The sequence below is a fragment of the Thalassophryne amazonica genome, chromosome 5 (assembly GCF_902500255.1).
Source record: "Thalassophryne amazonica chromosome 5, fThaAma1.1, whole genome shotgun sequence".
NCBI classification, from domain to species: Eukaryota; Metazoa; Chordata; class Actinopteri; order Batrachoidiformes; family Batrachoididae; genus Thalassophryne; species Thalassophryne amazonica.
Window position 1 is genome coordinate 36,272,478 of NC_047107.1, and position 25,644 is coordinate 36,298,121.

The window sequence follows — 25,644 nt, forward strand, 5'->3', positions numbered from 1 at the left end:
TCACATGCATGACATGCCGCAGTGTGAGACAAGTATACTAAGTGTGAGGAAAAGGCTTTGAAGAGAATTGTTGAGAAACTGTTGTTGTTCAACTCCATCATTGAAAAAGTGAATCCTGAGATTGTTTCTCACCTGGTCCTTACCATGTGGCGTTTGCATGTTCTTCCTGTGCATGGGATTCGTCCAGGTGCTCTTGCTTCATTCCACTTCCAAAGATATCTAAGTTCAGTGAATTGGAAGCTTTAAATTGACCACAGCTGTGTGTGAGAGTGTGACTAAGTTTGTCTCTATATGTGGACCTGTGATAGACTGGCATCCTGTCAATGGTGTACCCTGCCGAGATAGGCTCCAGTCCCACCGTGACCCTTGTTTGGAGTAAGTAGGTATAGAAAATGAATGAAGAGTTAAATCAGAGTAATGTACGTGTGTCCTGGATTTTAGGTATTCCTGATGCAAAGGTAACATTTGCATCACATTTGGTAGCACAATCAGACTGGGGTCCACGTAGAGCCAAAGATACTAGACAACAGTCATCAAAATGATCCAACAAATACATGTGAACTATTAATTTTTGTGGTTTCATGTTCCCATCTCTGGTTATTTTTATAAGCAAACCTGCCTAAAAAATGCAACAGTGTCTTTTTTTCCTGTTGTACTGAAACAGGAGAACTGAGTTCAGGCTTGAAGACGACAGTGCCAGTATATTAATGAATATACTGAAATTTTAAGTGTCAAGGAAATTATCATCACATATAATCATTTCAAATACAAATTTCAAATACACCTTGCAGTGTAGTGGGACCCAGAGTAATACCATCTCAGCTAATACCATCCCAGCAGTCCTGCACCACCCTTGGGTACCCTGATGTGTTACATGGGTGTAGGCACACAAGACACTCTCCACTAAGATAACAAGAGACATAGATTCTGGTGAATAAACCTAGGCAAGCTAGAGAGATACCACCCCAGATATTCTCCATAGTCATTACTGGCCGGCTGGTCTTATGTGCCCCCAAAAGGATCCCGGCTTGTGGACTTTCCCAGCTGTCACCAGTACTTTTCCTGCAGTTAGTAGATCTTTCCCTGCAGGGACTGGAACTTTCCCCAGAGTCCGTGCAGAAACAGGATTTGATAGTATTCATATACATCTTGCAGAGCAGTGGGACGCAGAGTAGTACCATCTTAGCTTGTACCATCCCAGCAGCCCTGCATCACCCTTGGAAACCCTGATGTGTGTGTTACATAGATGTTGGCACACAGGATACTCCCCACTATGCTGTCAAGGGACCTAGTTAGTGGTAAACAATCCTAAGTACTGTAAGCTAGAGCGATATCACTCCAGACACTGCCCAAGCCCATAACTGGCCTTTTGTTCTTACATGAGCCCAAAAGGATCCCGGCTTGTAGTCTTTCCTAGCTGTCAGCTGTACTTTTCCTGCAGTCAATGGGAACTTTCCACAGAGGCAGTCCAAAGACAGGGTTTGTTAATCTTGTATCACTGTATGTGTGTTTCTCTTCGTATGTGGATGACACTGCTTTTATTTCATTGAGAGCGTAAAAGGCAGATGTTGTCAGTCAACATTTTCACCTGTTCATATCAGTCTTTGTCATCCATAATACGGTTGAATCATTCATTAAGTCTCTTCTCAGTTATGTGTAGTATGCACCCTAGAAGGTGACAGTTTGAAAAGTCTACACCTTGGAAAACTTTACAGGTTGCATGAGGGTGCCTGTAATGAAGATTATGCTGTGGTCTTGTTATCCTCCATGTTGGCAAACCTGTGATAGCAGGGTATTGTTTTTACTGGTGTGTGTTGTGCATATTAACAAGGTTGGGTAGGATTACTTTGAAAGAATACATGTGGATTACATGTATGTATGTACATACATTTGGATTACTTGTAATCTGATTACTTTTGGATTACATTTCAAAGTAATCCTACCCAACCTTGCATATTAATTAGCAAAATATTCTTCATTATGAATGACTTCATAATGAAGTCACATAGAATTCCTTTGATGAAGTCATACTTAGTCAAAAAACACCATTACAGACATATGTATATTTACTTGTACATTTATATTGTGGTGTGTAAAGCATGCAGGGTATGTATCATTTGAACTCTGGCTGAATTTTCATGATGTGTAAAATTTTATTAATTTATTTTTTCCCATTCGATGCGCTCCGGAAGAAGAAATAGTTGCAGTTCGTCAACTGGCCTCTTGAGGCTGGCTTCAAAAGTAAGCAGGTTTCCTCTTCAACTCCATATAAGAATGTCCAACTTTAGAGCAGAAATAAACGTTTACAGCCTGGCACAAAAAACTGCTTTCATCTGTATAGTTAGTTTCCCTCTGCATGACAACTTCTTAGTTTAAGACATTTGTTAGGAGGCGTGGTCACTTTGAATGGCAGCTGCTGACCTTAGCGTCACCATCGCTTGTAATCTGCTTGTAATAATGTCAGTAAGTCAGTGTCCACTCGATGCCACTGTTAGCTGTTGTGAACGCTGTGTCTGTCGTTAAATGGTAAAAATGGAGTGCATTTATATAGCGCTTTTCCATCTGCATCAGACGCTCAAAGCGCTTTACAAATAATGCCTCACATTCACCCCGGTGTCAGGGTGCTGCAATACAAGGTACTCACTATACACCGGGAGCAAGTAGGGGATTAAGGACCTTGCCCAAGGGCCCTTAGTGATTTTCCATTCAGGCTGTGATTTGAACCGAGGATCTTCTGGCCTTAACCACTAGACCATCACCTCCTCGTTTTCAGCATTTCATTACAAACACCTGGAAGAATATGTCTTGTTGTGGTGTGAAATATCCTAATGGATCTAAGACACCCCTGCTGCAATATTTGCACTGAGTGAGACTCATGTCTTATTTAACATTGTACGCTAACAGCGTTAGCTTTTTTAGGAGCTGTCAATAACTTCATCCGGAAGGTCTTGTTAATGTATAATTACTGAGAAAATAAGCGGCTCATAACTTTTTATGCCCACAAAAATATGATTTAATAAACACACGAGCTGAGGTGAGCCTATTAGCTTAACTGGATCAGATTCGAAGATGGGGCATGTTCAGGATTCCTTTGTCACACACTGAGCCACCCAAGCTCCCCTTCTTTATGCATATCATGGTGTACCCAGAATCAGCCCTGCAGCTGCTGCCAACATGGCAACGCCCAGGCTTCATATTAGCTCATCTGGGTCTCCATAGAAAACCTATGGGTGATGTCATGCAGAGTGTGTTTGTGTGTGTGTGTGTGTGTGTGTGTGTGTGTGTGTGTGTGTGTGTGTGTGTGTGTATATACACAGTCTATGGTTGGAAACTTTGTCACACTTTGGTAATCCCTTGCATTTCTTTTGAGACTGTAAAATTGTTGTACATTCTATGACATCAGCAGGGATTTTTGTAGAACTGTTGTGCTATACTACCGGTGCATTATGCTATCTGTGGCTATGCTGTGGGTTTTTTTGCAAATATTGTCTGATATTACGGGGGAGCTCAAGGACACAAGCTCCCTTGAAAGCCTTCCCAGAGATGTTTAGTGGCAGCTCTGGTAGCACGTGGATTAGTGGTTATCACTGTTGCCTCACAGCAAGAAGGTGGTGGGATCGTGTCCCACCTGGGGCTTTTCTGTGTGGAGTTTGCATGTTCTCCCAGTGCTCATGTGGGTTACCTCCAGGTACTCCGACTTCCTCTCACATCCAAAGGCGTGCAGGTTAGGTGGACTGAAAAACTTAAATTGTCCGTAGGTGTGACTATGTCTGTCTCTCTGTCTATATGTGATCCTGCGACAGACTGGTGTCCTGTCCATGGTATACCCCTCCTCATGCCCTATGACTGCTGGGTTAGACTCCAGCCCACCTGTGGCCCTTAACTGGAGTAAGCGGGTATAGAAAATGGATGGAAGTCTTATTTTCTGTATATTTAAGCTCCTTAAATAGTAAAACTATGTAATTCCATTCCATTTTTGAACACCAAAAAGCACCTTGTTGCACAGCTCTCCACTAGATTTACGTAGCCACATAAACACAGCGAGTGGGAAGCAATTTGATGAAAGAGGTTCTAGACTTAACTGCAAAATAGACTGTCAGGTAAAACGCTGGTAAAACTCCAAACAGCAAGTCTCACCTACTTGTCCGCCTGAGCTGAGTGTGAGAGGGGAATTTCTGCTGTGAATGTTACTGACAGCAAATATTGCAACAGGTTACTTGAATGAAGCCTCTCCTTGCTTCTGTTCGTGGACTTAAATGATGCCTTCCACTTGTAGCGATTTCACCCTCTGCTTTTTGTTTCCTTGTGTATTAAAGCTGCCACCAAACCTCAGGAGAACAGCAAAGACAGAAGACCCCAGGTCGCTGTGTTCACTCCTGACATAAGGTTACAATCAGCAAATTAATTGCTTGAAACGCACGTTTGTGACAACTGGGCCTCGTCCTGTTTACGATTGGTGTGGGTTTTTTTTTTTATTATTTTGTGATATGAGTATGTTTCCAAACTAAGATGCAGGTGATCCATAATGAGACAGACGTAATATAAGATCTATTTGATGACAGCGTAATGGACAGTGCTCTTCATTGTGTGGCGGCTGAGTGGAGGTCGCTTGTTTGTTCAGTGTGCTTGCTTTTAGCGGTTTTAAATTGAACTGTTGGCCCAAAATCGATTTTCTTTTTTTACCTTGTTGCAATCCACAGACAAAAATGAAATGTCAGGAAATGAGAGAGAGAGAGAGAGAGACATTAAAGACATTTCTTAGTTAAATATGCTCCACTTTTTATTGTGAAAGCTATGTGTTGTTCCTGAAGGGGCATGTTTGAGAAGAAAGATGTCACTTTGCTTGGTATTTTGTTTACTTTGATTAAACTATTAAAGAGGAACTATGCAACATTTTTACTGTAATTTACAGTTTGGGAGTAATTGTAATTGCTAAATAACTTATTTTGGGGAGAATGGAGGCTCTCTGCCCTCCTTCTCCCGCCCTCACCAGGTGTCTCATAGCAGAAAACCAGCCTTGCAACTTCAGGGACGGTGACCCAGTGCCATTGAACAAGAACATTGGGTCTTGCAAGAAACGTGAACTACTTTACGGTACTGCAGCAATACACACACGCCGACTGATGTGCCGGTGAGCTGGTGGCTATAAGAACAAGCCAATGAAGACTTTATTTCTTACTTGTTCATCATAATGGCAGAACCAGGAAAAAACAAACAAAACAGATGCAGAGCTGCTGTTGTGCTGTTGAGATATACTGTCTGTTCTCTATGTATTTCAGTGTATTGTCCTTCCATAGATTGCATTCAGTTGCTCCATTGAATACAAATGCACATGGACAGCGGGGGAAGAGGGGAGGGCTGGTAGTGAGTTTTTATATCAGCTTTGTGACATATGTACTCCTGAGCTGTAGGGAGAGCTCCGTAGAGAAGAATGTGACCCAAAAAAACCTGACAAAATATTGAAAAAACTGACCAGAGTTGCATAGTTCATCTTTACGACATGATTCCTATGTTGATGTAATTGTGCCTATACTAAATGTTACGAGGTTATTCCACAGGGTGCTCTTCTACTATGTTTGCCCACAATCCAAAAAAGTGTAAAAAACGGGATGAAACACCTTCATCTGTCTCGAATCCTAACAGGCTGGCTTACAAATTGCAGACCTAGCAGCTGCCTGGCTTATAAAATGCAGACCTGCCAACCTGCCTGAAAACGAAAGAAAGGAGCTCGAGCTGTTCAACTCTGAACAAAAACCACCAGAAACGTTGCTTTGGTTTCAAATTTTTACCACAATGGAACAGGATCAAACAACTTTCAAGGTGTAGTCACAACGGATAAAATGTTTAAAGATGTTCAATCATGACTGATGTTGTTAAGACTACAAGTACCCAGAAGTTACCATGTACTGTCAACAAGGTTGGGTAGGATTACTTTGAAATGCAATCCAAAAGTAATCAGATTACAAGTAATCCAAATGTATGTACATACATACTATCAGGCGTGGCACAAACTGTAGGACACAACTGCAAACTCACACGACTGATAAAGTTCAAAGGGGATTTAATTGGCTCAACAGGTAGGTAGTCAGTACACGTGTGGTCCAGCAGCGTGGCAGAGGTAGCAGGCAGACAAGAAACAGAGGCGTAGTCAAAAGCAGGCACAGGTCAAAATACACAGTGTAACGGCAATCAGAGGCAAGACAAAACTCGAGGTCAGAAACAGGCAATGTCAAAATACTGTTAAGCTGGACAAAACAAGACGTGAGACAGAGGCCGGAAAGTAACAAAGTCAACGATCAGGCGATGAGCTGTGAGACTGTGAGGACTTAAATAACTAGTGGTGTAATCAGTGAAACAAGATGCAGGTGTCAGAGAAAGTTCTGGAAGGGGCGTGACCGGGGATGACAAAGATTGTGCACAGTGCAAGAAAGTGAAGGCAGGAAAACACAGAGTGGAGTGATGAAAGAGACAAAGACACGTGAGCAGCGGCAAGAGTGGAAGTGGAAGAAAACACAGAGCAAAAAGAGTCATAGTGACAGACAAAGACACAAGAGCAATCAAAACAGAAACCATGGACAGAATAAAATGCAACTATAACCAGGATCAGGAACGGAACATGAGAACTGAAAACAAAACCTGACATTAAAACATAACTGAAATCATGAATGAGATGAGCAAAAATAAACTACTGACAAACAGAGAATAAACAAACCAGATGACTACAGAATAATGCAATTAATGAAACAAGATAACTGATAAACAGAAGGTGTAATAAATAACAAATTGAACATACAGAAAAGAAGCACTGAAAATAAATAGTAACAAAACCCTGTGACTAAAGCACAATATAATAAATGTGATAAACAGAATGAACCTAAGACTAAAGCAACTAAGGGATCAAGAGTGAAAACAAATAATAAACAATAAAGCAAAACTAAATACGTGGCAAGCCCATGATACATCAAAAATAAATAAAAACAAGACAAAACATAACTGAAGCATGACGATGGCAACCTGATATCATATAAATAAAACACAAGATTCAGGGCATGAACCCATCATGGGCAGGAACATGACACATACATGTAATCCACATGTATTCTTTCAAAGTAATCCTACCCAACCTTGACTGTCAATGATTTTGAGAATCGGGATGAAATTTTTAAACAGTTCAAAAACTGGATCCCGATTTCAAATTTGGTACTTATGATGGCTGTAACCACTATGTACACCAACTTTGTTGAATAATGACAAAGACGGATCAAGAAGTTACTATGATCCTTCAAAACACGCCCCGCCTTGCTATTTGGGATTAAACGGGAAGGAGCAGCGCTCTGTGGAATACTGGCGGTTTTTATATTGACCACACTGCTGCAAATGTATATATGCATGTGCATGCATGTGCTTGGGAAGTCATGGAGTTCCCTGTAAAATAGGACTGTGTAATTCGAACCCTGAGCCTGACAGGTGACATCATCACACTGTATGCTAGACTAGCACGTTATGATATGTCACATTCATGAGAAACCATGATATCTACACACTGATTTGCCAAGGTTATAACCTTCCAGGATGCCCATCTTTATAAGTGAGAATCCCGCATTTATATATAAGTTCATATCACAGCCCCTGCTGGACAAACTGCTGGACATTATGGACGATGCCAGTCACCCTCTGCACACTGTCATCAGCAGCCAGAGGAGCCTCTTCAGCCACAGACTGCTCCTTCCCAAGTGCAGGATCAACAGACTGAAAAACTCCTTTGTCCCTCAGGCCATCGGTCTGTACAGCTCCTCACTCAGGGGGAGGAGGAGTAACAGGAAGACAGAGGCCAGGAATGAGAAGGAGAGGAACAGTAGTAGGCCATAAACCAGTAGCGATCAGTATGTCTTGTATTTATATTTGTGTATTGATATTTATTTTTGCTTTTTTTTTTTTTTTTTTACTGTTAATACTCTGTGTGCTTCTTAGCATGTGTGCTATTACATAATACTGCTGGAACCTCAATTTCTCTGAGGGAGTCTTCCCAAGGGATTAATAAAGTTCTATCTAATCTAATCTAATCTAATCTATGATAAGAGTTCAGAGGGTGCCGACCGTGACCTACGTTTTCTGGGTCAAATCAGGAAGCATCCAAATGTCAGTGAGTGCTCGGACCCCCTCTGCTCTGGAGTACTAACCCAGGCGGAGCTGCACGTCCTACAGAGCAGATCTTCTCTTCAGCAGCTGCTTTTTTTTGGTTTCACTTTAACCCAACGTAACAACGTTGTGAACCCCTTTTCCATTTTGTTCTTCTTCAGAGCTCATGGCTGTTTGTTACAATCATGAGGACTGACGTTAATCTTCCTGTGCTGTTCTTCTATATCTGATCAAAACTTTTTTTTCTCCCACTCTCACCCACTTTGGCTTTTCCTTCTCTCATCCTTCAGGGGGTTTCTGTCTTGCCTGTTCACTCTTTCTGTCTCTCACTCGTTCAGTCACTCAGTTGTACATGCACACTTACACATTCGTCCATGCTCCCAGGTGTCGAGCGGTTGTTGCGAGCGACGACGACAACAGCATCCCCGGTGTTCTGACACTGTCACTTTATCTTATTCCCTCTCTTTATCCCTTTTCTCCTGCTCTCTGTCTGCCTCTCCCCTTGTTCTTTTTCAACTCTCTCCTTTTCTCCCAGAATATTTGTCTCTTCTTTATTTTGGGGAGCGAGCGAATGGAGTTCGAGACGTGTTACGTCTTCACAGAATAACACTTTTCTCCCCCCTGCACCAGCATAAATGACTCAAATGCTCACCTTTACAAAGAACACCTTGTTTGAAGACTTTGAATGAGAAGAAGGTGAAGACGTTCAAGCCGGTGGGGGAGAAAGAAGCCGGCTTTATTTAAGTACCACTCGGTCTGCAGAAAAAAGGTTTAAGTCTTGTGAACCACATCAAAGAGGAAGATGAGGCGAGATGCTTCCTGCGCACAAAGGAGGGTAGACCACGTGGATGAAAGCGTGGGGAAGCATGTGGAAGAAGAGAGGGAGATGATGGAGGTTTAGTAGCTGTGGGTGCTGAAAGCCTGGAGTAGGAGAGCGAGTGAACGGGATGCCTGTCTGCGAGCCGCTCTCTCAGCTTTACACGGCGCTCCGCTGCCAACAAACCCTGAACTCCACACACTCCAGCTTATCTCTTTCTTGTTCCGTCTCAACCTGTTCTTATTATTTCTTGGCTTCTTTTGGATGGTTCCCTGCACAAAAATGTGAGTTCTTTGCTATTATTTCATTTGTACTTAAAAGTCCCATTTCCCCCTGATCTCAACGGCTTACCCTCCAATCTCTCTTCCTCTCTCTCTCTCCCTCCCTCCATCTTTATCTTGCCTGCTTTCTCTCTCAAGCTCTCTCTCTCTCTCTCTCTCTCTCTCTCTCTCTCTGCATGGAAGGAATATAGCATCAACAGCTCAGCCACAGTAATAGCAAAGCACCTTCCAGAGGAAGGCTTGAGGGAAGACAAGAAGAGAAAGGCAGAGCAGGTGAACATCTGTTGCACAGTTTTATTTTCATCAAGAGACCAGGAGAAGGGGAAAAAGTCATCGAAACTGCTAGAAGATAGTCAGACATTTCTCTCAGCTGTTTGTCTGAATTGCAAATGAAGGCTTAAAGCGAGAGACGCGCAGAGACGGATCGACTCAGGCTGCAGAGTTGATAAGGAAGTGATGATGCAACCTGTGGCACTAGTTTGATTAAGGAGCCTGTAGCAGCCTTCCAGCGTCACCGTGGCTGCTCCACTTACCGCGTATCCTTGACCACATTATCTACACCAATGGCTTCCAAGAAGAAGTGGGCTGAGCGGAGGGAACTGCGCCGGGAGCGTCCGTTCTCCACTCGGGATGATTCTTCTGCTGCATCTGGAACATCTGGGCCAGGGCGAGCCACCACCAAGGGACGTTTCTCAGAGTCATGGAAGAGGATCAGCTCCAGAGGGGGGTCTACAAAAAGGGGGGTACTCAACTCTCAGCAGCCACTGGTAAGATATTTACTTAACATACATGTTCTGTCTACATGTTCCCCATAAGAACCATCCCTTGAGAACCATCCCTGGTTCTCAAGACTAGGCACCTAAGTGGCTCTACTTTACTCTATTCTACTCTTCCTTTTTTTTTTTTTTAGATATTTAGATATATCTTAGTATACACTGGTAGAGTTCTACCTTAGAAATGGAATATATTCTAGAAGACATACCTTGCTGAATTTTCATGAGAGCTGGGAGGGGAAAGAAGCACTTTTGCAAAGTGTCAAAATTTATAAGCTGAACTGTCAGGTACTGTAGATAGTCCTTGGTCATTTGACCTGAAAGTGCACCACCCACCATGGTAAAACACAACTGCGGTGCTGTTATGACAGTATGATGATGTCACAAGACAAAGCCATGACCTTAGCGAAATCTCGGAACGAGTCACCAGAGGAACTTGGAGGTGTCTTGGTGATGTCTTGGTGATGTCTTGGTGGGCTCATGTTGACCTCCAGTAGCAGTCATCAATCAGCAAGATGCTGTCATGAAACTACCAGGACACTGACAACACACACAAATACATTGCCATATTGTGACACGTCAAGATGAAAAACCTGCTCCCAGACTTGACTTGATGTACAGTAATGGGCTGACAGGGCATCACAAAATGAGATGTGGTACAGCACTCACCAAGTCGTACAGTTCAGCGCATAGCCTGTGAATATCCTGTAAAACATCATGAAGGTGGAACCACCCCTTTAAGCAGCACTGGGGGATGAGAAGGTAAATAGGATAGAAGAATTTAGAAGCTATATGGAGGGAAAGGTTGCATTCATTTGTTGGAGCAATACACAGAAAGTCGTGTTTGAAACTGATGCTAATAAAAACACAGTTTATGCGCAGCCCATCATTTCTTCTTTAAATCACACTGACACAGTCTAAGGACCACCATGCTAACCAATTCTGACTGTTACCATTTTTAAAGTGGCCTTTTCTGGGCTTGGCATCTTCTAAGACTACATGGCTACAACTCATTTCTTGTTTTCTTGAGAATTGTTTGATGACTGTTGCCTTTGTTACTGTGAGCTTAAGTTTTGCATCATACCTACTCTTCAGTTGCTGATTAACTTAATCTGAATTTTGAAACATATGCTTTTCAGGATGTCTGTTGTATATGGGGGGGAGGGGTCTACCCAGTCTATAGTTTGGAAAGCCGGTCCATTTGTAACTGATGTGAGAGCTGGAGGTGGCACAGCTGAAAATGTTTTGATTCTCTTTGGGAGTGACAGGAATGGACAGGATTAGGAATGAACATATCAGAGGGACAGCCCAGATGGGATGTTTGGAGACAAAGTCAGATAGGTGAGATTGAGATGATTTGGACATGTGCAGAGGAGGGATCCAGGGTATATAGGGAGAAGGATGCTGAGGATGGAGCCACCAGGTAAGAGGAGCAGAGGAAGGCCAAAGAGAAGGTTTATGGATGTGCTGAGGGAGGACATGAAGGTGGTTCGTGTGACAGAGGAGGATTCAGAGGACAGGGTGAGATGGAAACGATTGATCTGCTGTGGCGACCCCTACGGGAGCAGCCGAAAGAAGAAGGGAAAAAAAAAAGAAAAAGAAGTGGGAATGTAATTTTTCCAATCAACTGTATGTTATTGATTATCTCTGTCCATTCCTCCTATATTGTAGGAGGGTCAGGTTAGAAGCAGTGTGTGATAAGAATTTTCCTACCTGCTGATATCTGAATACCAAATGGATACAGTATTGCAAATGTATATGACATGTCAATCAATCAATCAATCAATCAATCAATCAATCAATCAATCAATCAATCAATCAATCAATCAATCAATCAATTTTATTTATATAGCGCCAAATCACAACAAACAGTTGCCCCAAGGCGCTTTATACTGTAAGGCAAAGCCATACAATAATTATGTAAAAACCCCAACGGTCAAAACGACGCCCTGTGAGCAAGCACTTGGCGACAGTGGGAAGGAAAAACTCCCTTTTAACAGGAAGAAACCTCCAGCAGAACCAGGCTCAGGGAGGGGCAGTCTTCTGCTGGGACTGGTTGGGGCTGAGGGAGAGAACCAGGAAAAAGACATGCTGTGGAGGGGAACAGAGATCAATCACTAATGATTAAATGCAGAGTGGTGCATACAGAGCAAAAAGAGAAAGAAACACTCAGTGCATCATGGGAACCCCCCAGCAGTCTAAGTCTATAGCAGCATAACTAAGGGATGGTTCAGGGTCACCCGATCCAGCCCCAACTATAAGCTTTAGCAAAAAGGAAAGTTTTAAGCCTAATCTTAAAAGTAGAGAGGGTGTCTGTCTCCCTGATCCGAATTGGGAGCTGGTTCCACAGGAGAGGAGCCTGAAAGCTGAAGGCTCTGCCTCCCATTCTACTCTTACAAACCCTAGGAACTACAAGTAAGCCTGCAGTCTGAGAGCAAAGCGCTCTATTGGGGTGATATGGTACTATGAGGTCCCTAAGATAAGATGGGACCTGATTATTCAAAACCTTATAAGTAAGAAGAAGAACTTTAAATTCTATTCTAGAATTAACAGGAAGCCAATGAAGAGAGGCCAATATGGGTGAGATATGCCCTCTCCTTCTAGTCCCCGTTAGTACTCTAGCTGCAGCATTTTGAATTAACTGAAGGCTTTTCAGGGAACTTTTAGGACAACCTGATAATAATGAATTACAATAGTCCAGCCTAGAGGAAATAAATGCATGAATTAGTTTTTCAGCATCACTCTGAGACAAGACCTTTCTAATTTTAGAGATATTGCGTAAATGCAAAAAAGCAGTCCTACATATTTGTTTAATATGCGCTTTGAATGACATATCCTGATCAAAAATGACTCCAAGATTTCTCACAGTATTACTAGAGGTCAGGGTAATGCCATCCAGAGTAAGCATCTGGTTAGACACCATGTTTCTAAGATTTGTGGGGCCAAGTACAATAACTTCAGTTTTATCTGAGTTTAAAAGCAGGAAATTAGAGGTCATCCATGTCTTTATGTCTGTAAGACAATCCTGCAGTTTAGCTAATTGGTGTGTGTCCTCTGGCTTCATGGATAGATAAAGCTGGGTATCATCTGCGTAACAATGAAAATTTAAGCAATGCCGTCTAATAATACTGCCTAAGGGAAGCATGTATAAAGTGAATAAAAACGGTCCTAGCACAGAACCTTGTGGAACTCCATAATTAACCTTAGTCTGTGAAGAAGATTCCCCATTTACATGAACAAATTGTAATCTATTAGATAAATATGATTCAAACCACCGCAGCGCAGTGCCTTTAATACCTATGGCATGCTCTAATCTCTGTAATAAAATTTTATGGTCAACAGTATCAAAAGCAGCACTGAGGTCTAACAGGACAAGCACAGAGATGAGTCCACTGTCCGAGGCCATAAGAAGATCATTTGTAACCTTCACTAATGCTGTTTCTGTACTATGATGAATTCTAAAACCTGACTGAAACTCTTCAAATAGACCATTCCTCTGCAGATGATCAGTTAGCTGTTTTACAACTACCCTTTCAAGAATTTTTGAGAGAAAAGGAAGGTTGGAGATTGGCCTATAATTAGCTAAGATAGCTGGGTCAAGTGATGGCTTTTTAAGTAATGGTTTAATTACTGCCACCTTAAAAGCCTGTGATACATAGCCAACTAATAAAGGTTGATTGATCATATTTAAGATCGAAGCATTAAATAATGGTAGGGCTTCCTTGAGCAGCCTGGTAGGAATGCGGTCTAATAGACATGTTGATGGTTTGGATGAAGTAACTAAGGTTACATAACATGTAATGGACCCTGAATACAAGACAACCCCCTATCTGTGCTGGTGTGTAAAATTTTGTAAATGTATTTTCAAAAGAAAAGCATACAAACAAACAAACCCTCTTAAATTCAGAATAATGGCAACTTGATGGTGAAATTGTAAATTTTGTGGTTATATAGAGGGAATTTAAACAGTGATACAGATTTTTCACTTGAGAGTGCCCCTTGATTTCAGTTATTATCCATATTACTGTTACTGCTACCGTGATTGATGACTTGGCTTCAAATGGTTTCAGTTTTTCTAGAAACCAGCACTGTAAATTTGACATTTAACACACTCAGTTAAAAACAAACATTCATCCAGGCCTAACAACAAGGTTTATGTGTCAACAGTGAAATGTTAAATTGGCACTCTTGAACATTTTGAGTTTTTAACACATAGTGCTGTGTGGCTCACTCTTCCCCCAGGGTAATAATAGGCAATCATTATTTTGTCCACTATCTAACAAGCAGCGGTGTCAAGTAACGAAGTACAAATACTTCGTACTTTTTAGGGATCTATACTTTACTCCATTACTTATTTTTCTGCCTACTTCTGACTTCTACTCATTACATTTTCACACAAGTATCTGTACTTTCTATTCCTTACATTTTTAAAACAAACAGCCTCGTTACTCTTGGCTTCAGCGCCGGTGGATGTGCGCTGACACCGCGGCTCCACCTGAAGCCCGAGGCGTCAGCGCAGTACCACCGGCGAGGCTTTACCGAGGTGCCAGCGCGGATTTATCTGACCATGGGTCCGAAGAAGGCACTGACGGCAGAGGAGGGAGACGATATCAAGAAGTCCCTGGACTTTTTGTCTGAGGAAATCTCTGTTGTTAAAATACAGCAGAAATCCATTATGGAGCTGGTGGAAGAAGTGAAGGCTCTCCGGATCCAGAATGCCGAGAAAGACCGGCGTCTGGTGCACCTGGAGAACCGTGTTGCGGAGTTGGAACAGTACACAAGGATGAACGACGTTATTATTACAGGAATTCATATTAAACTTCGATCCTACGCACGGGCGGTGTCAGAAGACAGCGGAGGGGAGGCCAGCAAGCAGGAGGCCAGCTCAGTGGAACAACAGGTGGCTGACTTCCTGCAATCTAAAGGTATTCAAACGGACTGTAATAACATTGAAGCGTGCCACCCCCTGACCAGGAGAGAGGATGGAGACAAGCAAGCAGTTATAATGAGGTTTGTCAACAGAAAACATAAAATGGCATTGTTAAAACAGGGACGCAAACTTAAAGGAACAAACGTATTCATCAATGAACATCTGACCAAAAGAAACGCAGACATCGCCAGGAAAGCTCGTCTCTTAAAAAAGCAGGGAAAAATTCAACAGACATGGACATCCAACTGCAAAACGTTCAAACTGAACGTAACACCAGAACAAGCGAAGGTTATGGTAATCAGGAACATCAAGGAACTGGACAAATATGATCAATAAGGTATGAGGACACAAACACATCACAACACCATGACACAGACCAGAGGAACCTATTCATCTACTACATCATCTACATCTGGAGACAAGAAGGATATAACTCACAGGATTGCTGATCATGGAAAACTAGAACTGAGAACATTTAAATACACAGACCACAAAGTACTGGACCTGGAGCATGATATAGACCCGGACAATAATTTCTTCTCAAATATCAATGACAGTTGTTGCTATTATACAGATGAACAGTTTAATCGGATCATTAAAACGGATAACAAATTATCAATAATCCATTTCAACAGCAGAAGTCTGTATGCAAACTTTAACAACATTAAAGAATATTTAAGTCAATTTAAAAAAATATTTAACATAATTGCTATATCAGAAACATGGATCAATGAAGATAAAGGAATGGATTTTGAACCAATTGAAGCAGTGGTTCGCAGATTGAAGCAATGCTTCCACCTATTGTTTCATTTATTCTTTCTTTCTTTCGCTTCATTTTCCCCCGCTAAAACCCTAAAGAGCATACTTCTGTGAGTATTAGTTACCTTTTCTATGTTAAACCGACCTGTTATGGTCTTCTGAAACAGTTGATAGATGTATTTTATAACTTTAAAACGGGAGTGACGCTAACGCGTTAGCATGTCTATGGCATTTTCAATGTTAAAAGTTAGTATGAAGCAGTTCCAGCTGTCTTCACGTTTGTGTGCATTTGTTTTCAAATTGTAATATTTCTTAAATTTATTTTTGTTTATATATTAATAATCTAATGATTATTATATACAATTTCAGAGAAAGAGACAAAAAGAACCTGAATGGAAACACAACAGAAAATAAAATATAAAAGCAACTAACAACGAACATACATAAATAAATACATACATACATACATACATACAGAAATAAATAATTGTTTCCTGTGAACACCTAGTGACTCTTACACCTCCATTTCATCCCTGTTTTATTTGTTTAATGACAGTTTGTTTCGGTCAAACCATATTTTCAGTTTGTTAATTTCTTCAGTGATTTCCTCCAGAACTATCTGCCAAACTAGAAAACTGCTGCATCCCAGTAAGAGCAGAATACTACTGGAATGAATTTGAATAAGGAAAGTTGTTTTTTTTTTCTCACTAAATGGATGGTGCACTCACTCCAGTTTATCGTCTGGAATAGTCCCAGATTGCATTTCAGAGCTTCTAGAATTGAAACATTTTCGTGCAGGTGGTGTTGGGGGGTAATTTTGGGTTTTGGGTCTTGGGCCACATGTAGAACGAATCAGTTTTTAAATTAAGCTTTCAATTCATATAGTGGCATCTACTTTTTTTTTTTTTTTTTTTTTAAAGGTTACTTTATACTTTTATACTTTAAGTAGGTTTTGGAGCACATACTTTTTCACTTTTACTTGAGTAAAGAGGTCAAGTTGATACTTCAACTTTTACCAGAGTGTTTTAAAACACTGTATCTATCTTTGTATCTATACTTCTACTTAAGTAACAAATGTGTGTACTTTTGACACCACTGCTAACAAGGAGGGCAGTCAGAATTTTGGCTTTTATCCAGCATGGTAGCTTAGTGGTTAGCACTGTTACCTCACAGCAAGAAGGTCCAAGAAAGCAAGAAAGTACAACCACATTACACCCATTTTAGCATCCCTTCACTGGCTTCCTGCCCCAGTGAGATCAGATTTTAAGGTTCTGCTACTAACCTATAAATTTATTCATGGACTGGCACCACCCTACCTAGCTGACCTAATTAAACCTTACGTACCGGCCCGGGCTTTGCATTCTCAGGATGCAGGACTACTTTGTGTCCCTAAGGTGAATAAGAAGTCTGCAGGTCACAGAGCTTTCTCTTATCGTGCCCCTGTTCTGTGGAATGATCTCCCTGCGTCAATAAAACAGTCAGATTCTGTGGAGACTTTCAAGTCCAGACTTAAGACACGCTTATTTTCCCTTTGGTATGGCTAGCATACTGGTACAGTTTTGTTTTATGCTCTTTACTCTTTTAATACATTTTATTAGTAATTGGAGCGGGCCGCGGCCTCAACTTTACCTAAATTCTGGGACTTTTAGTGACGTTTAGGGCTAGTGGCCGGCGATCACCTTAGTATCTCTTCTGTTTTTCTTGTTGTTTAATGCTGGCAAATTATACAGTATTTTTTGTCTTTCTGATGCCTGATTCTGTCTTTTCTCTCTGTTTAAGGTGCAGCTCCATCCAGAAATGGGAGTTGTATTTGTGTTGGCAACCCTCCTGTCCTGTGCACCAACAGCATTTCTTGTATATTCATCCGTGAATTGTTCTGTGAATTGTTCTGTAATTTATGTTTGTAGCATGGCCCAAGCAGAAGGTCACCCCTTTGAGTCTGGTCTGCTAGAGGTTTCTTCCTCAGTGGGAGTTTTTCCTTACCACTGTTGCTCTGGGGGTTCGTAAGGTTAGACTTTACCTGTGTGAAGCTCTTTGAGGCAACTCTGTTGTGATTTGGCGCTATATAAATTAAAATAAATTGAAAAAATAAATAAATTGAAGGTCATGGGATTGATTCCCACCTGTGGCTTTTCTGTGTGGAGTTTGCATGTTCTCCCTGTGTTTGTGTGGGTTTCCTCCAGGTGCTCTAGCTTCCTCCCACATTTAAAGACATGCAGGTTAGGTGAACTGGAAACTTTATAATTGTCCAGGTCAACTTTGCAAAAGAGATCTCAATCTCAATGGGACTAACCTGGTTAAATTAAAGTAATTGTGATGTGCAATACAAGACAAAGGTTTTCCTTTCAGCTCTTTTAAAAACTATTCTCACAATAAAATTACAACAAATTATTAAAGACAGTTTTGAAAGACATAAACGAAAAACATCAGTCAGATATTAATCACCACCAAAATTTGCTCAAATCATCTTTGACTCAGGAACAATCTATCCATTTTAAGACATAACCTCCACCCTCCTCTGTTGTGGAAGGAGGTTGGTAGAGGTAACAAGCAACAAATATACTGATGGGCACTGAAAATACAAGTTATGTAATAAAGTTAGGTTGTGACCAAAATTCCCAAATGAATATTCTGCAAATAATTGACAACATAACGTAAGAACTGAATACACAGGTTTAACTGTTCCAGTACATGCCTGGGACCACTTGTAAAGGTACAAGCATTGAGACGGTCAATAATTTGCAAGCAGCAAGACATAAACAACAAGCAATGGAAGATGCTGTGTGCTATTACAACCCAGAGTTGTTGCAAGGATTTAGTATGTTCATTCAAATGATGTGGTCGATTTGATGCCACAGACAAAGTTCATTTCACAGAAAATGCAAGAGGTTTGGTCAATTCCAAAATAAATAAATAAATAAATAAAATAAAATAAATAAATAAATAAATAAATTCAAACACTACATTATTGTTTGAAGGAGACTCTTCACAGCCCTGGCTGTGCATGGTGCCACATGCTGTCATGCTGTTGTCTCCATCATATTGCATGAACAGAGGGAGGAGACCAGATGACAAGATCTTATTGATATAACACTGAGTTTTGTTGGACAAAAAGCAGATGTGATCTGAAGTGAGAACAGGTGGCACCAGAACACTTTCTCCACCTTAAGAATTACTCTTCAGGATGTAGGGTTGAGTATAATATTTAATTTGTGAGAGTTGCTCATCGGGATTACTGACACTAAACTTTCATTCATCTGAGAAAATGATGTTTGTCATCATCTGTTGACCATGTGACCTTCAGCTGCAGCCCACGGGTGCCTTTCAAGTGCTGGTGTGTCAAAATCTGTCCCTGATATGCCTCCCTGTGTGCAGATACTCACAAGTGCAAGACGTCTGTTCTGCCACTTATCTGTCTTCCTGTCATGACAATAGTGTCATGGACAAGTACATCAGCTCTATGTCAGCAATCACACATGGCACAGAACAATATGCCTGTGTTATCTTGTGCACTTGTTGCCCTTTGTACACTTAGTTATGCTCAATCCTCTCTGCTTTCGGTAAGCTGATGCTGACCACAAAGATGTTAAATTGTGAATGGCCGAATGCTAAAAAGGTTTTCATCTTCCTGTTGTGGTTTTGCTGCAGTCACCATTACAATTACTTGCTTCTTTGGACCCATTTTAGTTGTGGCATGATGGAAACAAATGTGACGTGATGGAAACAAACAAAATCAGAAAATCACACTGTATGATTTTTAAATAATTAATTTGCACGTTATTACATGGAATAAGTATTTGATACAATAGAAAAACAGACCTTAATATTTGGTACAGAAACCTTGGTTTGCAATTACAGTGGTCAGACATTTCCTGTAGTTCTTGACCAAGTTTGCACACTGCAGCAGGGATTTTGCTTCACTCCTCCATACAGAGCTTCTCCAGATCTTCCAGGTTTCCAGTTTCAGCTCCCTCCAAAGATTTTCTATTGAGTTCTGGAGACTGGCCAGGCCACTCCAGGACCTTGAAATGCTTCTTACAGGGCCCCTCCTTAGTTGCCCTGGCTGTGTGGTTAGGGTCACTGTCATACTGGAAGACCCAGCCATGACCCATCTTCAGTGCTCTTACTGAGGGAAGGAGGCTGTTTGCCAAAATCTCACCATCCATCCCCCATCCATCCTCCCTTCAATACGTTGCAGTCGTCCTCTCCCCTTTGCAGAAGTGCACCCCCAGAGTATGATGTTTCCAGCCCCATGCTTCATGGTTGGGATGGTGTTCTTGGGGTTGTTCTCATCCACCAAACACGGCGAGTGGAGTTGATGCCAAAAAGCTCTATTTTGGTCTCATCTGACCATATGACCTTCTCTCATGCTTCCTCTGGGTCATCCAGATGGTTAGTGGTGAACTTCAAACGGGCCTGGACATGTGCTGGCTTGAGCAGGGGGACCTTGCCGCCCTGCAGGATTTTAAACCACGATGGCGTAATGTGTTATTAATGTAATCTTTGCGACTGTGGCACCAGCTCTCTTCAGATCATTGACCAGGTCATCCCCTGTAGTTCTAGACTTTCTCAGAATCATCCTGACCCCACGAGGCAAGCTCTTGCATGGAGCCCCAGACCAAGGAAGATTGACAGTCATCTTGTGTTTCTTCCATTTTCTAATAACTGCGCCAGCAGTTGTCTTCTCACCAAGCTGCTTGCCTGTTGTCCTGTAGTCCATCCCAGCCTTGAGCAGGCCAACAATTTTGTCCCTGGTGTCCTTAGACAGCTCTTTGGTCTTGGCTATGGTGGACAGGTTGGAGTGTGATTGATTGAGCATGTGAACAGGTGTCTTTTATACAGGTAACAAGTTCAAACAGGTGCATTTAATACAGGCAAAGAGTGCAGAATAAGAGGGCTTCTTAAAGAAAAATTAACACGTCTGTGTGAGCCAGAATTCTTGCTGGTTGGTAGGTGTTCAAATACTTATTTCATGCTATGAAATACAAATTAATATTTAAAAATCATACAGTGTTTTTTTTTTTTTAGATTCTGTCTCTCACAGTTAAAGTCTACCTATGACAAAAATTACAGACCTCTCCATTCTTTGTAGGTGGGAAAACAGGCAAAATGTGCAGTGGATCAAATACTTATTTGCCTCACTATAGAAAGGACACGAAGATTCTAATGTAGCATTTAGACTGTTGTTGTTTCGTTGCCTTTGAGTGCACAAGGATCACAAAGACAAAAGCTGTGGTTCTAATGCCAGAGGTCAACAAGACAGTGAAGTAAATCTGACTGAAGTCAGATTTACTTCAGAAGCTCAAAGCGCTTTACAGTGATGCCTCACATTCACCCATTTTCGCAAACACGCACTCACACAACCAATGTCAGGGTGCTGCCATGTAAGTCACTCACTACACACTTGGGGGCAACATGGGGATTAAGGACCTTTTGCCAAGGGCCTTTAGTGATTTTCCAGCTTGATGGTGGTTTAAGATGCATAACACCTCACGCTGTGATACAAAACACATTCCTTCTACTAGTTACACACAGAACAGGAAAAGAAAGCTCACACCTGTATGAAAGTGCACAGCTTCACGATAGTACCCACAACAGCAAGAGTAGAGTGAAGGAGAGACAGAGCAGTTGTTCCAATTACCTCAACAAGAGATGCAGGTGTAGACCTCTTCTACAGTACATTCAATGAAGTCCATCATTAAGGTTAGGCTCACATTTACTTCCAGCAATATCTGGCTCTTAGATGGAAAAGCGCTATATAAATGCAGTCCATTTAATGTGTGTTTAGACACATCCAAAAATTTGCACTGTACATCTTGCCTTTGTGTCTGCCATCAAGATAGGGCCCTTAGTCTTTAATGTCTTTTCTCCACAATGACTGAAGCAGCGACGAGCCAATTCTATGATATGTATGTGATGCGCTCTATTTTTGATATGTAGGCCTTTATTGATGTTTCTGCATCAAGGTCACAGTAACTAAAGCTGGCTGATACCAATGGACTATCACACTTAGCCAGTCTGTGGGGTGATATTTGGCAGTAACATTACAGCTGGAAGCTGGGAGACAGAGATTCCAACAGTTAGATATTTGAGATTCATTTGAGATTTTTCATTTGTGCCCCAGTAGCCACTGCATGCATACTCCAGTAAGGTTCAGACAAAATGTTTATATGAACTTTAATTTGATTTATTTGTTATTGGATGCAGATGGGCTGTCTGACATCAGTCAGACTGAAAATATGTAGATTCGTTTCTCAGTGCAAAAGCCTGTATTTTATGACAGCAGAACATGTGTACGCATAAATAGTAGCACAGGCTGGTCCTCTGAGAGGTGTCTTGCTGGGGTATGAAACAGAGAAAGATACTATCGCAGCACCTCTGTTTGTATCAAATCATGACACACTTGGACTCATTAAAAGTTAATAATTATCAGGTGCATCTGTCTGGGCTGATGTGACTTTGTGTGTGTGTTGCTGGGTGATTAAAGTGACTGAATGAAAAAGTGAAGGAGAGCAAGAGAAAGTGAGCGAGAGCTGCAGGATTAGTCCATAGGGGCTTTGAGGAAATTCAGTGTTTGGACTGACTGAGGGAAAGAAGAATTAAGGAGAAGGCAGATAGGGAGATAGAGTGAGAGAAGCTTTCAGAAATTCAACAGAGCTAATTTAACTCTTTAAGTCTCTATGTTCGGGGTACTGTGATTGTTTATGCTTATAAAATACAATAAATCATATAAATACTAAAATTACTTCTGACGCTTTGAATCAAAGCTGGATTCATATATGATTCAGATGGGGTTTAAAACACTTTAAAGTGGACCTGTGGAATTTTCCAACCTGGGCCTCATTTTCAGGTATTTTTGGGTTAAAAGTTTTCAGTTGGGACAAACATGTTGTTTGTGAGACCACTGTTGAGATACAAAGCAAACACCTCACTGGCTAAACAGCTACACAGTGTAATGCTCCGGGGCAACCTAAAACCCTCACAGTAAGCTGCTTCTTGTCAACATTGAATAGGTGAAGATTAGGGTTGGGTATCAAGAACCGGTTCTTTTCGAGTATTGTTAAGAAATGATTAGATCCACTGATATCAATAGTCTTTTTGCTTAACGATTCCCTTATCGGTCCTTCAGAGCGGCCGTTGTTTTTGAGAGTGTTTGGCGGGAAAATGATTATTTCTCTACGTTAATTACAGACCCTGCAGCGGGTCTGTAATCAACCGCTTCTGCAGCACGACTCCACTTTGAAGCGTGAACCAATGAAGCACTGCTTCGATCCACTGGCTTGTTGGTTCTTTGATTCGCTACTCTTCAGAAGCAGCAAGTCTGCTTCTTAACCCCTCTCAAAGCCATTAAAATATGTCTATCGTGAGTCACTTTTGTGTGGATTAAAGTCACTAACTGAGACTCTTGTCTTCTTGCAGTCAAGAAATGAGAACTGTCCTCCGTTCCGTTGGCACAGCTCCAAACGCTGCGTGGCTCTCTCTGCTGAGACAGAGTCCGGTCGGAATTAATAACGTCAAAATGAATTGCTGCTTTAAATAAAATGACACCTCTTTCCAAACATTGTAATACAGACAATAAACTACAATAGACTAAAACATTTTTTTTCCTCCCAAAATGAGATGTCCTGCATTCTTTATGAAATACATCCTGATGAGCAGCACAGCCAGCTGCAAGAGCTCAGCTCAGAGGTATGGAGAGACATTCATGCCAATAATGTCTGAATGGAAATGCTTTTGATAAAAACTACAGATTTTTATTTCTGTTTATGTCCAGAGATCAAGGATCCACCATGAAGAGTTTACTCATGCCCAGAGTTTAAAGATCCAGTGACCATTTTCATATTTATTTACTTTAAGACTGTTGTTGACATAGAAAACCTGTAAAGCCTACTTTTAGTACACAGAGAATTCACAAGAGGTATTGATAAGGGAATTGATAAGGAATCGATAATGGTATCGATATCGATAAAATCTTATCAATACCCATCCCTAGTGAAGATACATTAGAAGTGGCTGGTAGCATGGAGAGGAACCCTACAGAGGTAAACGCATGCATGTTTATCACAATAAATGAAGAAAATTTTTAGGGAACTTGTTCATTTTGCAAGTAGAAAAATGAACCCCTCATTAATAAATGACTTGTAGTGTTGTAGGTGGCAGTCATACCTACCTTGTTTTGTCTGGACGTTTCAAACACTTTTGAGATTGGTCCAAAACACAATAACAGATGTGAAAGCTGCCTTGTACCATGGTCTGCACCATGGTCTGGGCCAAAGGACTACAATTTTGTCCAACCAAAAGAGGTGCTCTTCGTCCAGATCAAACATAACCATGGTCTGCAGTTCTATTCAAAACACCTGAGCAATAATAGTATACTTAAGTTCATTCAGTTTTCAAACAGAAATTTTATCTTTCATTGAAATGGACCTACAGTAAAATTCGCCTAATTTGTCATTGTATAATATACAATTATAGACTTTTGATTTCAGTGTACCTGTGATTATGCTGACCCATATCGGTTGGGGCTCCAGGTGAACCCCATCCTGACCAGGTCTGCATAATCACTGTTCACCGAAATCAGAAGTCTATAACTGCTTTATTACATGGTAAACAAGAAAATTGGGAGTTTGTCAAACATACTAAAACTGAAAAATCAATCTCAAGTTTCAACTCGTTATTATTACTGTCATACTGCACCAACTGACATCCCATCGATCGACTGGAGATGCCTAAGTCTGTGACAAAGAGTCATCAGGCTTGCTTTCTTATAAAGTTCGCCATTTGCCTGTCTAGCTTCCGCATAAAATCGACTGAGTACTCCGTCAAGCATCCGTCTGTCTGTCATAAGTTTTAAAGTTGGGCGCATGTCCCTTTCCAGGGACGTACTTGCGAAACAGGTTGGCTGCTGACTGTGTATTTCTGCAGGTGTTCTTCGCATCTTTTTCGTGTAAAATTTGTTTTAAGTCAGCGTCGCTAACAGATGCAAACCTGTCTTCTGCCATCTTGTCAACAAACTGACAGCCAAAGTAGGCGTTGTATCACGTTATCTGATTGGTCGTTATCGATAGAAGGCGTCGCTCAATTAGCTAGCGCTACGCTGCATGCGAGGTGTACTCGTTTCGCATGCGCGGTCTACTCAGCTCCACCAGCGGTCAACTCGGCATGTGGTACAGCTCAGAAAGTGGCGAATGGGCCAATCAGAAGTTGGCAAAATCCCATACCATATAATAAACCACATAATCGCAGTCACCGGACAAAAGCAAAATGTTTTTATGGTTTTCCATATAATCAATTTTCGCTCATATCTGACAAAACGTCCCGTCCCATTACAATGCATTCTCATTCAAAACCCCACTCATATACCGGACAGAGAAGTCTGGACGTGCCCTGTAACAGAGGTACGAAATGAAGTTCAGCACTGACACTCTCTGATTTGAGGAAAGTGGGTACCATATTTCCATGATTAAAAGTCCAGCTGTTTTTTTTTCAAAGTGTGCTCAGACCCGGGACATAAACGAAGCAGGGCATAATTCAAGGCCGATGATTATTAACAAATGCTGCTTGTTGTCTTCACTGTAATATGGTGTTAAGTTTCACACATATCCCTGGGTGTGACAAATGAAACCCCTTTAGATCAGAGCCGTCTGCAGGGCTGCGAACCAGCACACCTGCTAAATATGAAACTGCAAAGTCACTTTTCTGGTTTCACTACTTCCTCTTCTATCATATTTTAAAAGATTTTGCAGTGCGCACGCTCATTACATTTCGATCATGGATCAAATACGTTTGGCAGAAAGGTCCGCAAATATGAGCAACTTCACAACACGGAGTCAGAAAAAGGCACTCATGGGACCCACAATTCACGGAGGAAATTGAACGTACCATATTGTTGGTGTGGAGGTTGATGATTGCATAAAGAAGCTCACTGAGGTACAAATTAATTCA

At 41.4% G+C, this 25,644-nt stretch overlaps 1 protein-coding gene across 4 annotated transcripts in view; it reads left to right on the forward strand.

Moving 5' to 3' along the window:
- The window catches only part of trpm3 (transient receptor potential cation channel, subfamily M, member 3), a 746,932-nt gene that overhangs the window by 26,172 nt on the left and 695,116 nt on the right, over positions 1-25,644 (forward strand). For 2 of the 4 annotated variants that reach the window (XM_034170014.1, XM_034170008.1), the window contains exon 1: positions 9,494-10,004. The exons of 1 other annotated variant lie outside the window; for it this stretch is intronic. In XM_034170014.1, the coding sequence (XP_034025905.1) occupies positions 9,801-10,004 (204 nt within the window). In that variant the 5' untranslated portion in view covers positions 9,494-9,800. Of the gene's footprint in view, positions 1-9,493; positions 10,005-25,644 lie in introns of those variants that run through there. One more of the 4 variants, XM_034170007.1, reaches the window with a different exon arrangement.